We start from the raw sequence: 20,909 nt of genomic DNA, 5'->3' as shown, positions 1-20,909 counted from the left end.
CATTTCTTCACAGTGAACTAAAATACATTTAAAGACATTATTACCAAAATTACTGTGAATTTCTGATTCAAACACCCGGCTTTTCCCACAAGTTTGCACTGGCTTACAATCCAGTTCAGCCAATCACAATCAAGAAATTGGTCACATTGAAACCTTGCCTCATATGATTGATTTTATGACAAGAACTTGTGGGTCAGTAGAAATTTGAATGTGAGCCGCATTTGGCTTATGGGCCGGACTTTAGACATGAGTTATCTAAGGGATCTGAATAAATTTGACTCCATAAATTGCCTTTAATGTCACTCATTAATTTGAAACTGCAGTTTTAACAAATACATTTTTTTGTAAGAAAATAAAAAATGTTAAGTAAAAACTAAGTAGTACATATATATCATGACAACAAAATGATCATAAATAATTTATTGAATATCGTCTCGTCAGCATTTTAAATTGATAAAAGTATCGCCAAACTAAATATCGTGATATATAGCCAAAATCGATTTTCCCCTACACCCCTAGTTTTTAAAGAGGTAAAAAATCAAAGATTTTGCAATGAATCAATCTAGAAAATCATTCCAGATAAAATGTTGAGGTTGATTATCTTTTGAGGTTTTTCTTTTAATAGGAAACCACATACTATCTGAAATAAAGTTCAATTTAGGAAAAACAAAAAAGGGTTTAGATTGGTGGTTTTTATCTAAAATGATCCAGTATGTAAACACCTCATTTACCAGATCAAAGGATATGGGAGTGTTATTTCCATTTATTTACAATCTTTTGAAAAAAAAAGAATCCCTCCTGTCTGTGTTTTTGAACTTAGTAAACTTCATCTAAACTCTCCTGGGTCTACATTGTTCTTTTTTAGGCTTATTTGTTCCATCATTTATACCAAAGTACAACTTCGGTAGTAAAAAATGATGTATTACTCTGAATATTCAAAGGTAAATGGGAAGGAAAATACTTTTTTATTGCAACAGTTTTAAAATAGTTTACCTTATTCTGAATAAGCTGTATTTTATGACTTTGTGATCATCTATTGGTCGGATGCAGCCTTGAAAAAAAAAAAAAATTGTAGATAAGAATGAGGGTTATAGAAACCGTCCTTTATCAGGACATATTGCGTCAGAAATCTGTGGAGCTCCTTGGATACGCAGGCACTGACAAAGTCATGAATGTCCTTGAAAGTCTTTGTTTTCTAACTGTAACAGCCAAGGATGAAACTATTGAGATTCAAGATGTGACGTGAATGAAACTCCGTGTTTCCGTTAGTGCATTCTCTTGGAGGCAAATAGAAAAAGGAACTACGGAAGGGACAAAAAGTTGCTAAATCACTCTCGGGTCTCCGAGCAAAGGACAAGGATAGCAACTCTCAGCCTTCAAAGAACCGGCTGGAACAAACATCTCAGCATCCCAGCCATCTGCTGATGTCTTGTTATCAGCAGAGAAGAACAGTGGGAGTGTGACACCTTCAACCATCTTTTAATGTATATAATTAATAAAGAGCTGCAGTAAACAGGGCAGGGTTTTCATGCACAGATTGCTTTTTTTTTTTTTTTCTAGCACGATTCCCAAGTTTCCCCCAAACCATGGTGACACTTCCTCTATAACAAGCTGCAGCTGACAACGGGAAACAAATCCCAGGTGGGCCGCTGTACCTGTGGCTGTCACCAGCTCTGCCACGTGTGCAACCTACTTCCTGTCAGCTGACGCCCGTCCCTCGAGGACAATCTTCCTAAATAGGTGTGGAGCTAAAGACAGCACTTTAAGTGGCAGTTTATTATGTAAAATAGAAAATACACCACATACAACATAGAAATGTTGCTTTGATATCTTTAAAAAAACTTCAAAAAACATAGTTTTCTTATGATAAAACGTAAGTGTGATTGTACTGAACATCTGAGTATTTGAATGATAGTTTAGGAGCAATATCTTGCTTTCCTGTAATGTTTATGATCTGCTGCTTGAAGGTATGCTAATGCTAATAGCTCAGATGCTAAAATTAACACCCTATTTTTTAAAGAATGTTTTAAATGTTTTAAAGTTTGCAACCTGAGGCTCCGGAACCACATACAGCTCTTTTATTCCTACATTGTGGCTGTTTGGCTTCAAATAAAACTTAAAATATAACTAATAAATTAGCTAATGAATTTATGTTTAGATTTTTGACATGTCAGATAGGCCTAACTGATTGAAATGATACTAAAAGGTTTAATCTGCTATCAGTGGTTTATAATCAGAGTGACATTATTTTTGTTTTAATTGTGTAAATTTTATAATTATTTGGATTTACACTAATTTTATGTTTGTATTCAGTAGTAAGAAAATGGTTGAAGGAACACAAAAGTCAACGATAGAAAATATCATGTTTTTTGCATTTTTAATAACAGTAAATCTACTGCAGCTGGAGGATCTGATTAAACACAGGGTGTTTTATTTTGAAAGGAACTTGAATGTGCTATTGTCAAAGGTGAAACAATTTATATTTGTAGAGAACATTTCAAAGCTAAATTTTCTAAATGAACGGCTTAAAAAAAACAAACCATAAATAAATTGTATTTTTCTAACTTTGAGGTGAAACTTTGCGTCTCTCTCTGAGATTCAGTTCAAAAGAATGGCTCCTGTAGAGTTAACCCCTGGCCTTTAACATGCAAAATCGACTTTTTGAGCTTCTAAGTGTATTATAATGTTCATTCCTCACTATAAACAACCCCAAAGCAGTTTTTTGACCCATTCACACATTTTTGAGTAAAAACCTGCATTCTGAGCACCAGCCCCTTCCATACTACAGGGTCTCCAACATGTACTGGGTCTAACAGGAGTTTGTTACTTGAGATGGGCTCCTTTAATGCCTTGGTTACTAAAGGCAGATAAGCAATATGCACATCCATCTTTGCAATAATTTGTATGCTTGTTTTCATGGGTGAAATGCTGAAGGCTCTAGGTTGACATCATGAAATGGGTGGCACTTCAGAGATCAAGGCGTCTTACTTCCAGGTGGAAAATATAATGTTGACAAAGATAGTTCATACATTTGTTAAGCTTGTAAGCAGTTTATTAAGATTATTATTAAGATTATTTAGGGCATTTCTTAGGCCACCAGGAGACAGATGGTTCACTAAAACTAAAAGCTTGTTTCTCTCTTTGTGCCTGATTCACCAGCAGCCGATCCGTTTCCTCTGAGCATTGTGGTTTCATGTGGTTCTATAGCACCAGCCAGTCTGTCAAATATTCAGGCCCTGCTTCCTGTAAACCAAATGAGTTATTAATAACATTTCAAAATCAATGTTTGATTCTGCAGGGAGCCGGTTTAGAGTTTTTAGGCTGGAAGTTAAATGGTCTTACTTCCTGTTTCCGGTCAGCGCTGCTGCTGTTTGAGCCAGTTAAAGCTGTCTGATGAGCTTTTGGCTTCACTCAGGATAAAATCTATCACAGTAATCCATCCTGATTCTGATATAAACATGAATAAGACTGTTCTAATTTGTAATGGCTTTGATTTGGTGAAGCATAAAGAATTAGCAACCTCACTAAAGTTCTCCTGTACCTTGAAAAATACAGCAGCATTTTTTTTTTTTTTTTTTACTTATCGTCTTTCTAAATTAAAAACATTTTTTATTTCATGTGCTGCTATTTTCCTGGTGGAGCTCCATGGGGCTCTCTCTGATGAGTGTTGGAATAAATGTGGAAGTGAAAGCTGTTAATTTTACTATAAATCATCATTCCCAGTAAAAGCATGAATCCTAAAGAGGATAGGTCCAAAAATAGATCCCTGGAGGACGCCATATGACAGGGGGACATGGGGTGATTAATTCATCTCAGTGATGACTAAATGTATTCTGCTCAGAAATGTAATTTAACTAAAAAAAAATCTACAACAGTGTAAATAAAGAACAGATTTTTTTTTTTAAAGGGAGTGCTGTGATTCTCATAGTCGCAAGAAACATTTTGTTCTTTAGAACCAACAACTAAATACATGTGTTTGACGTTAAATTATTAAAAAAATAGATTAAAATTGATTTTTATATTTATAAAAAAATAATAGTAAAATTATGTTAAGTGCTTAAAACTGCATCTCATATAATGTTATTTCAAAGTATTACATTAAAAAATTGTTTCTGTTTGGTAAAAATGAGCAAAAATAGGAGAAAACAACTATGCTAAAAAAGTGTTGTGCATTTGTTCTATAATCTTAAATGGAAAGCATTAAGTTTAGCATTTGTTATTAGATAGAAATGATGCTCTAACAGTAAATAAATAAAGTATATTCCAAAGACAGATTGTGCGATGTATCGAAGCAGTTTAGAATCAGTGAAGCTTATATTACAGTAAAATACTTCCTCTTAATAACTAAAATGACACATCATGAACGGCTTAATGCACCCACTGACCCATCGAATGCACGAGCGCGGGACGCATGAATCAGTCTTGCATTTTATTAGAATCTCCATTAAGCGACCGTGTCATGTAATGTAATGAGTGTTCGGCAGTGAGAGGGCAGGATGGACAGGCAGATGTCTAAATGTGCTAATTGGGCAATCTGTTCCTCCATGCCAGGTGCTGGTGTGCAGCCGGAAGCGTGGACGCGCTCCCGCCGGCAGGAGCTGACCCACTTGAGTGGAGCCTTTAAAAAAATATATATGTATATACTATTTATGTTGAAAATATGATCTAAAAGCAGCTGCTTTGGGACGCTTAAAGAAGACAAACAGAGGACTTGTGGCGGTTGGTGGAAATGCTCCGCCGCTGCTGTAGGAGAGTTTACAGCAGCATGCTGTGCTCTGCAGGTGCACGTTCACTTTGAGGTGTGTTTTTATACACCTGCTCCTGCAGAAATATGCAATAAATATGACGTGGTTGGACATGCATTTTGATCAGGACCGTGGTTTATAAAAATGTAACCCTATGTGTGACCCCATGGTGGATTGGTGACCTGTTCTAGGATTAGTTAAGCAGATTTCTAACCAACTGAAAAGAAGGGTTGGAGTGACATGTTGATGCTTTATTTGTCTTCAGAATACGAAGAAAAATCTTTTATCTCAGTGGAAGAAAAGGAAACAGCTAAAAACTATTCATGGGTATTTTATGGTATTTATTTGTTTTCTCTGCAGCACCACCTTCATTTACATCAACACCACCCCAATATGTGGAGGCTAAAGAAGGAGGAAGCACTCTGCTAAGCTGCTCTGCCCAGGGAAATCCAAAACCAATGATCAGCTGGTTGAGGGAAGGGGAGGAGCTTGCAACCAATGCCAAATACTCGGTAAGAAATCACAACGGCCCAAACTCAGATTTATGATTGAGCACAGAAATAGAGGCGGGCTTGGTGCACAGATGGCATCATCCGCTGTGCCCATCTGTACAGTAAGTATGCTATGATCTCCATCACATCCGGTCTTTTAATAATACTCTTGTTTGGCTGGAGAAATTTCATTTTGTTCATTTAAAAGTTTAATATATATATATATATATATATATATATATATGTAGATATTGTAAAAACTGTATCAGAAAAACTGCAACTAGTTAAAATTAAATTAAATCCATTTCCAGAATAATTGGCAGTCTGGTTTTTATTCCATCTAAATAAGAAAATATACATAAAACTGTAACACCTCAGAGCCTTTAACTACAGTGGCCCTGAAGTCCAAATCACACCAACAAAAAAAAAAAAAAAATACATTTCAGAAATCAAAACAAAATTCAAGAAACCTAAAAGGGTTTATAAAAAAATGAAACCTCCTCCATATTGTTTCCTCACAGCGGACCCAAACTATATGTCTCTTTTATAGTTACAGATTTTATTTTTGTGCCTGTATACATTAGGGGGGGTGGGTTGGTGTTATTATTTTCTTTTCTGTTTTTATTTGTTAAGCACTTTGAGTAGAGATAGGTGACTAAAATACATAAAGCTTGGTTGATTGATTGGTTAATTAGTTGATTGATTTATTGACTGATTAATTGATTGAAACAACATGAAAAATGAAATGTTTTGGAAAAGAAAAGTTATTTCCAGAAATCAAAGTGAAATTTTACAAAACAAAACACAATGGAAAACTAGACAACTTAAGTATTAAGGGACATCGCTGATTCAGTGATGACGTTTGATTTTGATGTTTGAGTTTTTTCAAATGCGTCTTCAATCTCCGCACACTAATAAAAGTTCTAAAATTAGTACACAGTGTGTCACTTCATATCACATAACTTTCAGTTGAAATAATGGACAGACATCTAATCAATGATGTCCCATAGTACCTACCTTTTCTAGTTTCTTTTTTAGCTTCACTTTTTTAATATTTCATTTTCATTTCTGCAAATTACTTTTGTTTTTCAAAATATTTTTTCTCTTTTTTAAGGAAACCATAAAAACTGTTGTTTGTTCGCAAACATAGAAGATGCTTTTGAAAAGCTTCAAATGTCATCATCCAATCAGCCGTTTTCTATAGTGCCTCCTTTTTTGGTTTCTGGAAATTACTTTTATTTCCCAAAAAGTTTCATTTTTATTTCATTTTATATGTTTGGAATTGTGTTTTGGTTTCTGAAATATATATATTCTTTCTCTCTAAATTGTGATCTTTAATGTGTTTTTACGATGAGTGATTTGTTGGTATGATTTGCACTTCAGAGCCGCCGTATCTATGCTTCCTTTGTTGCCTTTTTTTCCTCTCAAACAGGAAAAATAAAAATCCCAAATTCCTGACGTTTTGACAAGGGATTTGTGTGGTTTGATTGCAGCGAAATGTCTCACTCAGCTCTATACCGCTACCACAATAAACATCCATCTCGGTTCTGCCGGTGTTAGAGTCATTTAACACACAGCTTCATCACAGATGAGTCACAAAGTGCAGAAGCGCTAACAAGCAGCGATGCATTAAAGCCACATGATGCTGCATCTTGAGGAGAAACTGCAAACATCCCTTTCTCTGGAGGTGGAGAATAGATTGTGATGCTGTCAGGTGCTATTTATTTTAGGGAGGTTAACTCAACAAAAGTACCACCAAAAAAATATAGAAGAAAACAAACTGTTAGCAAGTGGAGAAGCATTAACAGGCATATTTTTAAAGGATGTCTTACAGTAGTGGTTGTCTGCTTACTTTTCTGCCTGCCTTCACATTCTCATATGTCACTGATAGTGCAGTCTGCTGCAGGCGCTATCAGGTCTTCACAGCTGCCTGTGTGATATACTGTAGAGGAAGTGACAGGAGCATACTGAGTCTGTTAAGGGCCTCTTTTTCATTCCCTTTCATTTTGCTTCCCTGCTCCAACATCTCTCCCTTCAGTCGCCTCTTTTAACACCATCCCCTCAGTAAATGATTAGACAACACTCTGATGCATAATTAATCTCTCCTTTCTGCATCAATATTACATTAGTCCTAAAATGAATGTTAGACTAAATGAGAAAATCTCAAGGGGGAACAGAATGTCGCTGCTTTTCCTACCTTTCCTCATCCTTTGCTCTCTGTGTACCTCCTTTTAAACTTTAGTGAAGTCTTGTGTTGAGAATGTGTGAGACTGAGGGTATATTTGCTCATCCGCACAGTCACATCCAGGGAGACGGCGTGCTGAAAAGGAGGAATGCGACAGACGGGGTTTGAGTCAAGCAGGAAATCTTTTTTCACTTTTCTTCATCTGACTTTTTTCATTTGCACTAAAAGAAAGAAGGAGATGAAAAGGTGAAAACAGTTGCTAAGGTGGGACTTAGAAAAAAATTTACATAAAAAGGCGAGATGGAAAACAAAAGCAGCTTTTTACATTTTCGAACATCATGCGTTGATGTGTCAGAGAGGTGGATGTGACAGAAGATGCCTTCAAGCTTCCCTCTCCTGCTTTTTTTTAAGAGGAACCTGGTCGCAGACAAGATGGTGCCAGACATCATAGGACAGAAGTGGAAATTAAACAATTTATCCTAGCCCTAACCATAACCCTAGCCCTAACCACAATCCTAACCATAACCCTAGCCCTAACCACAATCCTAACCATAACCCTAGCCCTAACCACAATCCTAACCATAACCCTAGCCCTAACCATGCAACTGTAACCCTAATCTTAACTATAACCCTAATCTTAACCATAACTCTAGCCCTAACGTCAATTGCAATCATAGCCCTAACCCGAACCATAACCCCAACTTCAATCTCAACTCTGATCCTAAATGTATCCCTAACCACAACTGCAATCCTAATATAACCGCAATCCCAACCGCAATCTTAACTGTAAATCCGCCCAAACCGTAATCCCAACCGTAAACCTAACTCTAATCATAACTGTATCCTTAACCCTAACCACAATCCTAACCATAATCCTAACTGCAATCCTAACCCCAACCCTAAATGTAATTCGAACCGTAATCCCAACCCCAACCGTAACCCCAACTGTGATCCCAACTGTAATCATAATCATAACCCTTAACTGTATCCCTAAAACCAACTCCAACCGTAAATCTAACCATAACCTCAACTCCAGTCGCAATCCAACCGTAACCCTAACCCCAACTGTAAACCTAATCCTAACCCGAAATGTAATCCTAATCATAACCCTAAAACCAACCCTAACCATGAATCTAACCATAACCCCAATCCCAGTCGTAATCTCAACCATAATCCCAACAGTAACCCTAATCGTAACCCCTACCCCAACTGTAATCCTAACTGTATCCCTAAAACCAACCCCAACCGTAAATCTCACCATAACCCCAACCTTAACCGTAATCCTACCTGTAACCATAACCCCAATCATAAGACTAACCCCATCAATTGTAATCCTAACCGTAACTCCAACTGCAATCCTAAATGTAACCCCAACAACTGTAACACTAACCCCAACCAAATTCCTACCCGTAACCCCAACATTACACTAACCCCAACCGTAACCCTAAAAGCATAAAACATGAAAAACTTTAACTGCTATGCTACGTACACGCCGGGCATGTGTTTCAATTCAAGAGCATGATACACAGTGTTAATGTAGGCACTTTTAGCAATCAGTGTTCTCACAGGACAAGCAGGGAGCGGCAAGGAGGGGCTTCTTCTTCTTTTCTTTTTACTGGTTACTAGTACATATCTGCCACCTACAGCTGGAAGAGGCTTGGTGCAAAATGTTGAAACAGTGCAAATCTTGCTCCACACTTTCTCTTTCCCATCCATTTTTTTTTTCATATCTGAGAGTCTTGGTGTTAAATGATTCTGGTCGGACACAAGCCAGAATTATTGTGTTTCCTTCATGATCACTTTTCAACCAGTTGTTTTGAAAACATGGAATGACTCACAAGCTCACAACCAAATCCAACTCTCTTGATGGTCAAAGTTTAACTGTCGGATGCTCATGCAGTCGAACTTTCATCACACATTCAATGAACACAGGATTGCTGTGTAGAGCCTGAGAACGCAGTTAAAAAACTGCATAGCGAAGCGTGGACACGAGAGTTTTGAATGCAGAAGCCCAAAACCCAGGTTTACAGGCATCTAGATAGAGTCTTGATTGAAAGTGGTCCCTCAAATTCCAGTAGCCGAGGCTTGTGTGTATGTAGCTTTAGGGTCATCAGTTAAAATAAAGTATTTTCTGAGCAACATGGAATTACTTGCAGTTCTGGTCGAGGACTTCTGGTTTTGGACGTTGTTGTCTGCAGCCTGGTCCTCTTGGCTTTTATTTTAAAGTCTTCTTCTTTTCCTTTCGGCTTTTCCCTTCAGGGGTCGCCACAGCGAATCAGTTTCCTCCATCTAAGCCTGTCTTCAGCATCCTCCACTCTAACACCAGCCACCTTCATGTCTTCATTATGTTTCGACTTTATACTTTCAAAGTTACAACTTTTTTCTCAAAATTTTACAGTTTTATTCTGGTAAATGTATTTTTATTTATTTATTTTTTATTGTTGCCGTAACACTGTTGTACCTTTCAGATTGCAGGAAAAAAAGAAGTGTAAAATAATGTTTGTGTATTTTCTTCAGTGCAAATTCTTATTTTAAAACATCACAAAATACAACAAAAAAAGCGTGTCTTTCTTATAATTTCAGTCTTTCTTATAATTTCATTGTATCCCACGCACACTTTGTCCACTTGTTCCAAATATTGACATATTATTGCAGATGACATGTACATTTTATCTTTTTATTCTAGTTATTCCTTTGTTTAAAAGATCAAAGCATTTCAAAATTAATTTTTTGCAAATTTTTTTCCTAGCAAGCGCTGTTTATTTTGATCTTAAAATACACTTTTGAACATATTAATATCAACTGACAAGCTGAAATTTTCAAAAACTTCACAAGAATTGCCTAAAAGTTCCACAGAACACCAGAACAGAGAAAGTCTGTTGCAGAACAGAAGAAGTTGGGCAGAAAAAGTAAATAAGACACATCTGATAATTACTATTTCATGTGTCAAAAACTAAAAGAGGTTAAAGTAGGGCAGAAGGAAGATTTAAATAAGTTAAGCTGCTTTTGTTCGCAAAGATACCAACAATGAACAATAAAATCCCCAGTTTAGTTTATTTAATGTAAAATAGTTATTTTTCTCAAATCTTTTAAATTGTACCCAATTTTTGTTCATATTGCAAAGGATGTTTTGTAGAAAAACAGATTACTTTACACTCTCAAGACTCAACACGTCACACGTGTTGCTTGTTTACAGCAATGAAACTGAAAGTGTGATCGATGATGAGACAGTTTGCCAGCAGACTTGCAGGAGTTAGAATATTTTTCTTTTAGATTTACCCACCAGAAGCATCTTCTGGTTGATAAACATTTATAATACAGACAAACGGGGGATATTTCTGCAGGTGTAACAGATTGGCCGTCTCAGCTGTGGAAACGGACAGACAACAGCTGTGCGTGACTCGAATAGACCCAAACTCTGGCAACCTGTTGCATAATTTATGAGGGCTTCTGTATTAGTGTTGCTTCATGTGTTTCCCCACCGCTCCCTGGCTCTCTTCAGCGATTGCGCACGGGGATTCTTGGTGGCTCCGAGCTCGACTTTTCCAAGGTTAGAGCAGGAATCAGAAAAGAAGTTAATTAAACCTGACACTTTACTGACTTTGAAGGATTTAATGAGTTCACTTTTTTTTTTTTTCAACTCCCAGCGCATTTACTTGACTTACTTGAACAACACTGAAAAGTCCAACAAACATACATGTTAGTTAGATTTGAAACTTTCCCAAGTGAATTAGCCTGGAACTATATTAGCATCAACCAGCTTCCTGGGGGAAAACACATTTCAAGTGATTCTTTTTAGCTGATCTGACATGCATTCTCAAACTGTTTTCTATTCTTTTTTTGTAAAAAAAATAGAATTTATTTCAATCCAAGTGTCATTTTACCTTATATAAAGGAGGTTCTGGTGTAGATCTGATACAGATCCCACCATGTACCTGTTTCTGTGGGCAGTTTGCATGTTGTCTGTTGATTTCTGCACAATCTAGGAAATTTGTGTTGTTGACTGTTTAACCTCCGTTGCTAAGGAAATCCAAAAATGTACTTCTGCCAATGCTTCTAAAACTTACATAGATCTGTTTGTCATCCTCAGGTGAACAAAACATAAAGTAGTTGCTATGGAGATAAAACCTGACATTTTGAAAAAAAAGGTCTTTTAAATTAGTTTGTCACATATAACTCTGACCACTGGCAGAGGTAAAAGGGGGGGGGGGTCAGGGAAATGTCTATGTGAGGACAAGGAGTGTTATGGCTGCTCTGCAAGTAAGGTTGGGTCAAAGGCAGGTGGTGAGGGCTGATAGCACCTGCACACAGATTTATTCATTTTTCCTGCATGTTATTCACAAATAGGAATTGTGTCAATTTTCTCAGTTTGGACAAAGTCATGCACCTCTGCAAACTAAAAACTTGGACTTATCCAGTCCAACAGCTGAGCAAACAGATAAGAGCTGAAGGCCTCTTGTGTTGGACATATTTTACTGTTACAACAGGGGGTTAAAGATCTTCTGCACTCAAGGTGCAAATTTGTATAAACCCCTTTCGTAATTTAGGCTTAACTTTATTTACATTGGATATGTTTGTATTCCTTTTTCTTGGATCGGATGGAAAAGAAGAAGTGGGAAGAAAAGAAAGGGATGTTAGAGGGGAATAGGTACCAAAGAGAGGGGAGGGATGTTAAGGAAATAGGAGGATGATTACTAAAAAATGGAGCTTCATAACAAAATTAATAAATGAATAAAGATTTACAATGCAGTAAAAAGCGGTATAACAAAAAATTATGTTGCTGGGCAGAATCACGAGGATTTCCAGCATTGTTTAGCACAACACCAAACCTTTGAACTGTCTTTGTCAGTCAATAAAACCTTATATATTTAAAGAAAAAGTTGCAAAGCATGTTTTATATCCATATAGATTTATGTCAAACTCGGTAAAGTTCCACTGTGATTAAAGTTTGATCTATTTAAAAGTGTTCCTGCTGTTTTTTTAATCAGAAATACTCAGAAATGAAAATTTGAGCTTAAATTTTATTTATATATGCCCCCCATCATCAGGAAAATATTGTAAGAACACATCTAAATCAATTTAAGTAGACATTTTTTTTCTGGTTACTATCTGGGTGCACACCAGTTAGTAAATGAAAAAAAAAATCTAAAAGTTGAAGAAAAGCAAACATTTTTTCTGGTTACTAACTGGTGGTGTTAGTAACCAGAATTCTTCTTTTATTTTTTTCTAAAAATTGAAGTAACAAAATATCTGGTGTGCACCAGATAATAACCAGAATTTCTTTTACTTAAATTTTTAGAATTTTTTTTTTTTACTTACTTAAATTTTTCTTTCTTTTTACTTCATTGTCCTTTTAATTGGTTGGTATAAACACAAAAAATCAGACAGGGACTTTAAAAGCTAATAAAAGAAGATTAAAATAAAAATAAGTAAAATTGAGGTGTTGGGACATTTTGGTGTTGGATACATTTGCCTTTGAATTTTTAACATTAAAAAAGTTGTATGTTTTAATCCCAGGTACATGATGGCAGTTTGACTATCCTCGCAATCACCAGAGACGACAGAGGAGCGTACACTTGCAGAGCGTACAGTGACCAGGGAGAAGTGCTCCACACCACCCGCCTGCTAGTTCAAGGTAAACATTTCCATATATTGCTTGCTGCTGTGCTCCGCTACAGTAAGCTCTGTTCACAGATGCTCTCATTAATCATCATTCCTGTGAGCAGGTCTCCTGATCTCGACCTGCAGCCTCGCGTGGCGTGTTCTTCAGCTCAGCAGGCTAAATTTCAATGTGAAGACCCAAAGGCAAAGAACTTTGGCTCTCTAGCAGTGCACTGATGTGTGTAACATACCGTGTGGGGCTGCATGAGCGATCCAATAGTTTACTCCCAGGCCTTTTCGTGTGAAGGTGTGCACACGCTCTTATGCACAGCCGTGTGTAGAACAGGATCCGTCTGCGAGAACGTCACTGTCTGTCTCCGGTCCATTAACCGGGCTCTCTGCTCGGCACAGATCAGATTGATGGTTGTGATACCAGCCGCTAGTTCCTCGCGGCCTCTGCATGGAGCAGGGCTTCGGGGAGTTAACGGACTGTATTTAACAAGCAGCTGAGCATCTTGTTTTTATGGCAGTAGGTCCATTTGAACACTTGACTTCTGTTGGGTGCAAAAAGCAGAGGAATTAGTCTTATCTGTGCTCACAGCAGCGTAAGTGTGAGAACACAGACACAATGTAAACACGCACATCAGCGGTGATTGTGTTGTAACCTAGCGAAGAAGTGTGGCTAGTGATGCATGCGATTGATTCACCGGCGTTAAGAAACCACACAGCGGTGGCCCCGCTTCTCTTTTTAAGCATTTAAGGGCAAACTAACTGTACGACTCCTCTGCAATTAAAGCCACATTTATAAAACTGTCGTCCACATTAACAGAGTAGGGTGACATACAGGGTAAATATTTTGTAGAAAAGCTGCAGCAGTCCCACAGGCGGTGCTGAATGCTAGTATGCAGCAGATTTAAATGACGTTATCACCATAACCAGCTACAAATCGGGGTAAAAAGTAGCAGTTTGATGTGTAAAACATACATAAACATTTAACCGTTTGACCCTCTCATTAAAAAGTTCACCAAATACTTCCTAAATGCCTTGTTACACAAGTTGGTTCAAGTTAATTTGAGAATAATTAACTCTACAACATGTTATTGAATCAAAATATAGCAGTTTGGGAACCCCAACAAAAACAGGAGGCCCTGTGACGCAGTTGCAGTACTGGTATTTTTTATTTATTTTTTTAAATCCCTACCTATTGGGTAAAACGTTCGTCAAATAACTTCTTTACTTGTCAACTTTTAGACAGCATCAAATTTAAGAATCCAATCCAGCATTTCAAAATTAAAATCACATTTAGATGTTAAAGAAATGTATTTTATATACATTATTTTACTTGGGCAGACTTTGCAGATTTGCAACAGCTAAATGCTAACACATTTAATCCCAGATGATCATTTTCTTCAAATATAATTGTGTCAAACTTAATTTGGCTCAGAGAAAATTGTCTGATATACTTTTTGTGGCAAATTCAGTGGTTTGTAGTGGACTTTCTTCCCCTAAAGCTGGAAGGTTGTGAGTTCAAATTCACAGTCAAGTTACTAAAGACTCTATAAATGGAACCCAAATCCCTCCATACTTGACATTCGGCATTAAGAGGTTTGGATTGGGGATGTTGAACCAGCATTTGGTTCCTGACTGCAGCTATGTCTGCAGCTCACCACTCTCTCAGGTCAGAATGTGGAGAACAAATGTCACATTCTAGTTGTGTGACAGCTAATGAGACTTTACCTTTTGTACTTCTCCTTGTAATGAAGTAATTCTATTTAAAAATAGATTTATATGTCTTATAAACATTTTTTGAAATCAAACTATTTTAGTTTTTCTGACGTTTCAGAGTTTGGGAGCAATAATAATAATATTTTTACAATAATTTACTTTTACTAATTTACTACTTCTAGATTCTAGCTTTTAATTAGACAGAAACATATTGAGAAAAGCTTAAAAAGATGCCAAGCAAAGAGAAGTTATACATAGAGATGGATAAAAACAGAATCCTATTCCTCTGTCTGTGTTATTCTGTGTTATTTGTCCCTCCTATTAGCCCATTTCTTTAAAAGCCAGAGTTTAGAAACATCACAGCCTGCTGACAGAGCAGAAACCCTAGAAAGTTCAGAGCATTTGATAATGTTAAAGGTTAGAATGTGCAAGACTGCCCCATAAAACTGAAAAGCATGCAACCCTAGCAGTAACAGACTCTTTTAATAATGTTATTTTTTTTAGGTTAAAAAATGTGTTAATTCCGGGGTGGGCAAACTACAGCCTGAGGGCCATAATAAACAATTTAAGTCCCCAAAATGGAATAAATGAATACATTTGATCGTCGTTATTAATGTTTTATTTCTCTTTTATTTCTCTGGTGTTTCACCATAGATGAGGTTTTACAAAATAAGTCGACCTTGTTTTAGGTGCAGAGTTATTCTGAGTTTGTGTGGTATTGAAATATTTGATGTTTTTCTGATGATCATGTGTGTTTTCTGAGTCTGACGGGTGTTTTTCCAATAATTTAAACTGCACATGAACGCAGCATTTCAGTAAGTTTGTGTTTTTCCCAGAAAAACATCAACCTATTAATGCAATTGGAACTAAAATAGGAACAAAAGCCACACATTTTGAAACAAAAACTTTAAAATGTTCTGTTTTAAACTATATATATATTATTTTCATTTAAATTAAAGCATTTTTTGTCCAGATTCTATTTTTTTTTTCTTTCTCTAATGATTATGAAAACACTATCTGGCCCTGGTATGCCCCTTTCTGTTGAACCCTTTGAAGCCTACGAGTCAAAAAGTTTGCCCCTCCCTGTGCTACTTATTCCAGCAGAGATTGAAATTAACTTAAAATATTGGATTTTGTTAATGAAACATTGTTAAAACAGAACCTTGTTTAATTAAACACAGACGTCCTACAGTCTGAAAAACTAAAATACGTTTGATTCAAATGCAGTGTTGCTTAAAAAATGATTTGATGATGAATTATAATGCTGCAAAAATTAGTTTCAATGACAAATTTGTATTTCCCAGTTGAATTGATGTTCCAATGAAGTCTGGCGAGCTTGTTTCTTGTTTCTCCCCTGACCAGGCACACTATGAGAGTGAAGAAGATGTTGCATCTAGTTTGCATGCTCACATTTATGGCAGAAAAACAATTTACTTTTGCTGGAGTTTGTTCATTATTGTCTTGAAACTCCCTGTGAAATAAAAGCTGTGATTACCACTCTCACATTCACAGCAATAACAGGTGAATATCGTCGGATTCTCACCACAATCATGTGGTTTTGACTGTGAGATGACTGCACAGCGTCTCAGCTGATTTATAAAACTGGCAAAAGCTGAGAGGGAAATAAGTAGGAGGTTTTGATCCGGGGCCTCTCATAAAAGACAGCTTACCTTCCAGAGCTCCTGCTGTTTATTAAGACTTTGGAGCAAACCCTCCAGAACCGCAGGGGATGGAGAGGTTACAATGTGAAGCACGCAAAAGCTGCGACTCTCACCACTATTAAGATTACATTAGCCGGCTGCTCACTGTATTTTAGAGCTTGGTGAGACACTGTAAATAATGTGTACTGTGCGTTGATTCTCACACAGCTATGTCAGTAAAAGACAAAAGCCAACATTTACACTCACAAAAACAGATCATTTTTTTTATTTTTAAATTATGTTTCAGTTCTATTTTCAATATGGATTAGTTCAACCAGATGACAAAATGAATTCCAGGGCAGAATATTAGTAACATTCGTGCTTGGAAGTGATTGGAATTTTCCGCATGATTGAGTAAAGTGGGTAAAAAATGATGAAAGTTGGTGCATTTTTCCATCTTTGTCAGCCAATTGTGCATTACATCTGTGCAACTTCTTATTTAAACTTTCAAAAACAGTTGATAATACAAATTTGGTATCAGTACAGCCACATGTGAACGTTTCTTGCACAGACTAAGCCAGAAACAACGTTGTAATGGTGGATTTGCTAGTGTGTTAATATTTTTTAAAGTGCCACTCTGACGAAAAAGTGAGTTTATTGTGACATTTTTCTCATGATAGAGAAAAATGTCACAAAAATATAAACATGTATTATAAATATATTAAGGCAAATTTTCTAGATGAACTATCTCACTTTTCATAAATATGTATGTTTTGGGGTTTTCTGAGGTTTCCAGATGCTTTCTTGGTCCAGTTTGAACAAGTTCAAGACTCACATGAAGTTTTTGGAAGTTTAATACTCATTTTAACAGAGTTTAAAGACTCACTCTGATCAAAATTGTGTTTTTGGTGTTTTCAACATGTTCTTGTAGCATTTACATGATAATGGCAAACGTATATAAGGAAAATTAAGCTCAAAATTTCACTTCTGAGTACTTTTTTATTCAAAATGTTGTGAATCTGGAGCAAACAAAAAAATGCTGTTTTAAAAAGAGTGCGTATGTGACGTAGAAGATACATTTGGTTCTGATTCATCCACTTGTAGATGACTAGATCCATGTACGCCCTTGTTCTCCTAGTCTGAGCTGGAATCTGACTCAAAACTGTACAGCTGGATAGCTTCATTATTGCTGCACCGGTAAAATGTGAGGGGCTGTAAGCAAGAGGGAGATAGTGGAAACAGAAAGTGGTCCTGCCCACTAGTCAGAGACAAATTTCTAATAACCTGCCGCTCTGCAAAACTACGTCCTATAACACAGTTTTTTGTTTTTTTTTAAATTTTGGCTAAAAAAAATGCATAATCGTAATTGAGAAAACCACTGGCAATGCTTTTAAAATAGTTCCAAAGATGATTGAAGTGGGTCTTTAACACTATGAAATGGGTAGATCCCCCAGGGGTACAGTTAAATACACTTGTTCTACCAAGTTGTTGAAGTTTTGTTTTTTTTTAGCCTGTTTTTAACCCACACTTTTATTGCAGCTGAGCAGATTCTATTAAAGTCTGTTAAAAATAATTGGTTCACCTACTTTTGTATACATGGCACAGTCAGATTTGTTCTTGAATTTAAACAAAAAATGACCACCAGCATAGACTGAAACTTGAATTGACAAAATTATATTTTCCTTTTACAAGTTGTGGAATTGTTTTTTTTTCTGTTGCTCCAAAACTCATTAACATTTTTCCTCTTGCTTCCTCAGGGCCTCCGTACATCGTTTCGCCACCTGAAAACGTCACCGTAAACATATCCCAGAATGCACTCTTCACCTGCCAAGCAGAGGCGTATCCCGGCAACCTGACCTACACCTGGTTTTGGGAAGAGGATAACGTCTACTTCAAGAAGTAAAGTTATGATCAAGTTTACTTCTGTCCTGTGGCTGCTGGAAGGTTGTGAGGGGAGGTTTGTTGGTGGCTACGACTTAAGAGTCTCTGACATTTAGAGCGCCACCACACAGACAGCATGAGGCCTTTATCCTCCAGGTCTGGGGATGTGAGTAACATTGTGTGCCTCTGAACTCCTAACAGTGTTGTGTTTTGACTGGCTGTCCAAGGGCATTTGGCATGTCTGCGCCCGTGTGTGTGTGCGTCCTGCTGTGCCCCTAGAGGCAGTTAGAGTGGGCATAACGGGGGCCCGTCTGGCGTGTGCCAGCCGAGTTAGTGTGCTCTGATAATAACACCCCATGACCTAGGCCTGGTGTCATCTATGTGCTTCATGCTGCGATGATTTGAAGTGCAGCCCAGACCTCTCACTGGCTCTCCAGAGTTCCAGGGGCTGAAGGAGCCTCACAGAGAACAAGTGACAGGCAGAATGAACGAGGGAGCGGAGGATTTGACAGACAGTGAAGGCGAGTCTCTGTAGGACTTGGAGTGTCGAAACCAATTTGGAACAGCATTTCGAACTTCCTGAGGATACATGAGGTTTATTCAAAGTTGAGCTGCACAGCTACAGGTCTTCTATCGGTCTTTCTAGGAGTCAAAAAGTCACTGAAGTGCATCTCAGGTAACAGGTCATGCACTCCCAAACTGCCACTGAAGGGCTTTTTCTCTACTGCTGAGAAATGGAACAGTCTTAGAGTCTTTTCCAGAAAAGTAAAGAATAAGGATGATAACTTAAGATACTTTAAATCTCGTCATTTGGTTTCCTAAAAGAAGAAATTCCTCAAAGATAATCATCTTCTTGATTACTTCTTATGCTACGTTTACATCGGGTATGTGATATGTGTTCAAGAGCACGTCTTTTTCTATTGTTTACTAGCGCATGTCCACCACCCACAGTTGGAAGAAACATCAAAGTGGTGCAAATCTTGTGAAACTTGCTCCAGACGCAACTCTTTTCCGATATATAATTATACATTTCTCCTTCATGATCAGTTGTCAAACGGTTGGCCCTTCCGTAAATGAAAAGGGACGCCATCCAAAGCAAAAGTTCCTGATTGACCTGGTTTAACTTTTAATGCGTGATCAATGGCTGCCCGTTGCAACACATTCTTACTCCCAACTCATCACATACTGACGTTCGGTTAAGGCCCCCTCCGCATCACTTTTTAACATTTTGGTGTCTTCAACTCGTTTTTTTTTTTTTACATGCTTACATACTGGGCGCAAACCTGTGGTTAGGGTACCGATACTGGGCTGATCTGATCAATTCGGGTGTCCCAAACTCGTCGTTTTTTGACATGCTGGCTGTATGCAAATTCAAGGGTCCACAACCTTCGGGATGCGGTACTGGATCCGGTACTGGATGCAGTACAGGATGCATTACGAGATGCAGACTGGTCCTCAGGACATATCTAGTATAAGGACCCTAACCCAGGACTGGACACTGTGCCGGTACTACCGGTACCCTAACTGATCTGGTTAGGGTGTCCCCAACTCGTCGTTTTTTGACATGCTGGCTGTTCATAAAACTCTTGGAATCTTGTGAATCTTGCGCTAACCTAACCACACTGGCTTAGGTACCAGATGCTGTGCGAGATGCAGACTGGTCCTCAGGACTTGTGTGGAACCAGTACCCTAACCTGGTACCAGATGTGGTACCGGATGCAAACCTGTACTGAGTTTGGGTACCAGTGCTGGATTAAGGTAACGCTGCGCCCCGCATCTCGGTACTGGACCGGTTCCAGTTTGGTTGGTTTGATGATTTAAGGGAAACGTAAAAAAACCAATGAATTGGTGACAACCAAAATGTCAAAAAGTGACATAGAGGGGTTCTTAACCGAACGTCAATATGTGATGAGTTGGGAGTGAGAATGTGTTGGCCCATTTTGTACGTAGAGACCGAAAATGGTTGTAGAAACTTGGGGGGTGACGCTTGAGTTCTGATAGACTTTTCATAAGAAGTGGACGCTTGAACGCAAGTTGCTGAGGATGGTGTGAGGCTGTTTTTATGTAACACAAAGAGTGTCTCCAAAATGTATGTAGATCTTTAAAGAATGACACAAAAAGATGGAAGATGGCGCAGTCATCATCTTGGGATGATGGTGTCAAAATGAACAACTTTTATCAGTTTATGGATATAACAGTTTGGCTGTCCTCTTCTACTAGTTCCATGATCTAGACAGACACAGTAAACAATAGGGGAATTTTTCAATAACATTTCCGCACATCAGTAAATTATTAATTATCTGTTATAAAATAAAATGCAAAAAGACAATTTAGAACAGTTTGTTTTTGAATAGGATGGAAGAGCCTCACTTGTTATCCCCCTATGGGAGCAAGCCCAATCACTAATTTTAGCAAAGCAAATGGAGTATTCGCTCTGTCCACTGGTGTGTTTAGCAGTAAAGGATGTGAGGCATGAAAACATAAAGGTTGCAGCACATGGCAGTCAGCACATTTGTTTGAGTCATTTGCTCTGTACGCTGTGTTCTCTGGGCGCCTCTCTGCCGGCTGCTGTTTGACTCTCTGCTGCTCTCTTATGGTACCTTGAGGCAACTTAGCATCAGCAAAAGGAGGATGTCCACCC

At 37.7% G+C, this 20,909-nt stretch overlaps 1 protein-coding gene across 7 annotated transcripts in view; it reads left to right on the top strand.

The window, feature by feature from the left end:
- The window catches only part of igsf9ba (immunoglobulin superfamily, member 9Ba), a 100,221-nt gene that overhangs the window by 41,132 nt on the left and 38,180 nt on the right, over positions 1 to 20,909 (top strand). For all 7 annotated transcript variants that reach the window (XR_004948960.1, XR_002919749.2, XM_024276592.2 and 4 more), the window contains exons 4-6: positions 5,106 to 5,257; positions 12,939 to 13,056; positions 18,145 to 18,286. Coding sequence is in view for 5 of the 7 variants with exons in the window: in XM_024276592.2 (XP_024132360.1) it covers positions 5,106 to 5,257; positions 12,939 to 13,056; positions 18,145 to 18,286 (412 nt within the window). In the remaining 2 variants the exon portion in view is untranslated. The remainder of the gene's footprint in view (positions 1 to 5,105; positions 5,258 to 12,938; positions 13,057 to 18,144; positions 18,287 to 20,909) is intronic.

This window comes from Oryzias melastigma, linkage group LG13, assembly GCF_002922805.2.
Source record: "Oryzias melastigma strain HK-1 linkage group LG13, ASM292280v2, whole genome shotgun sequence".
In the NCBI taxonomy this organism is placed as follows: domain Eukaryota; kingdom Metazoa; phylum Chordata; class Actinopteri; order Beloniformes; family Adrianichthyidae; genus Oryzias; species Oryzias melastigma.
The sequence above is the reverse complement of the archived record's forward strand: the minus strand, read 5'-3'. Positions and strand labels throughout refer to the sequence as shown.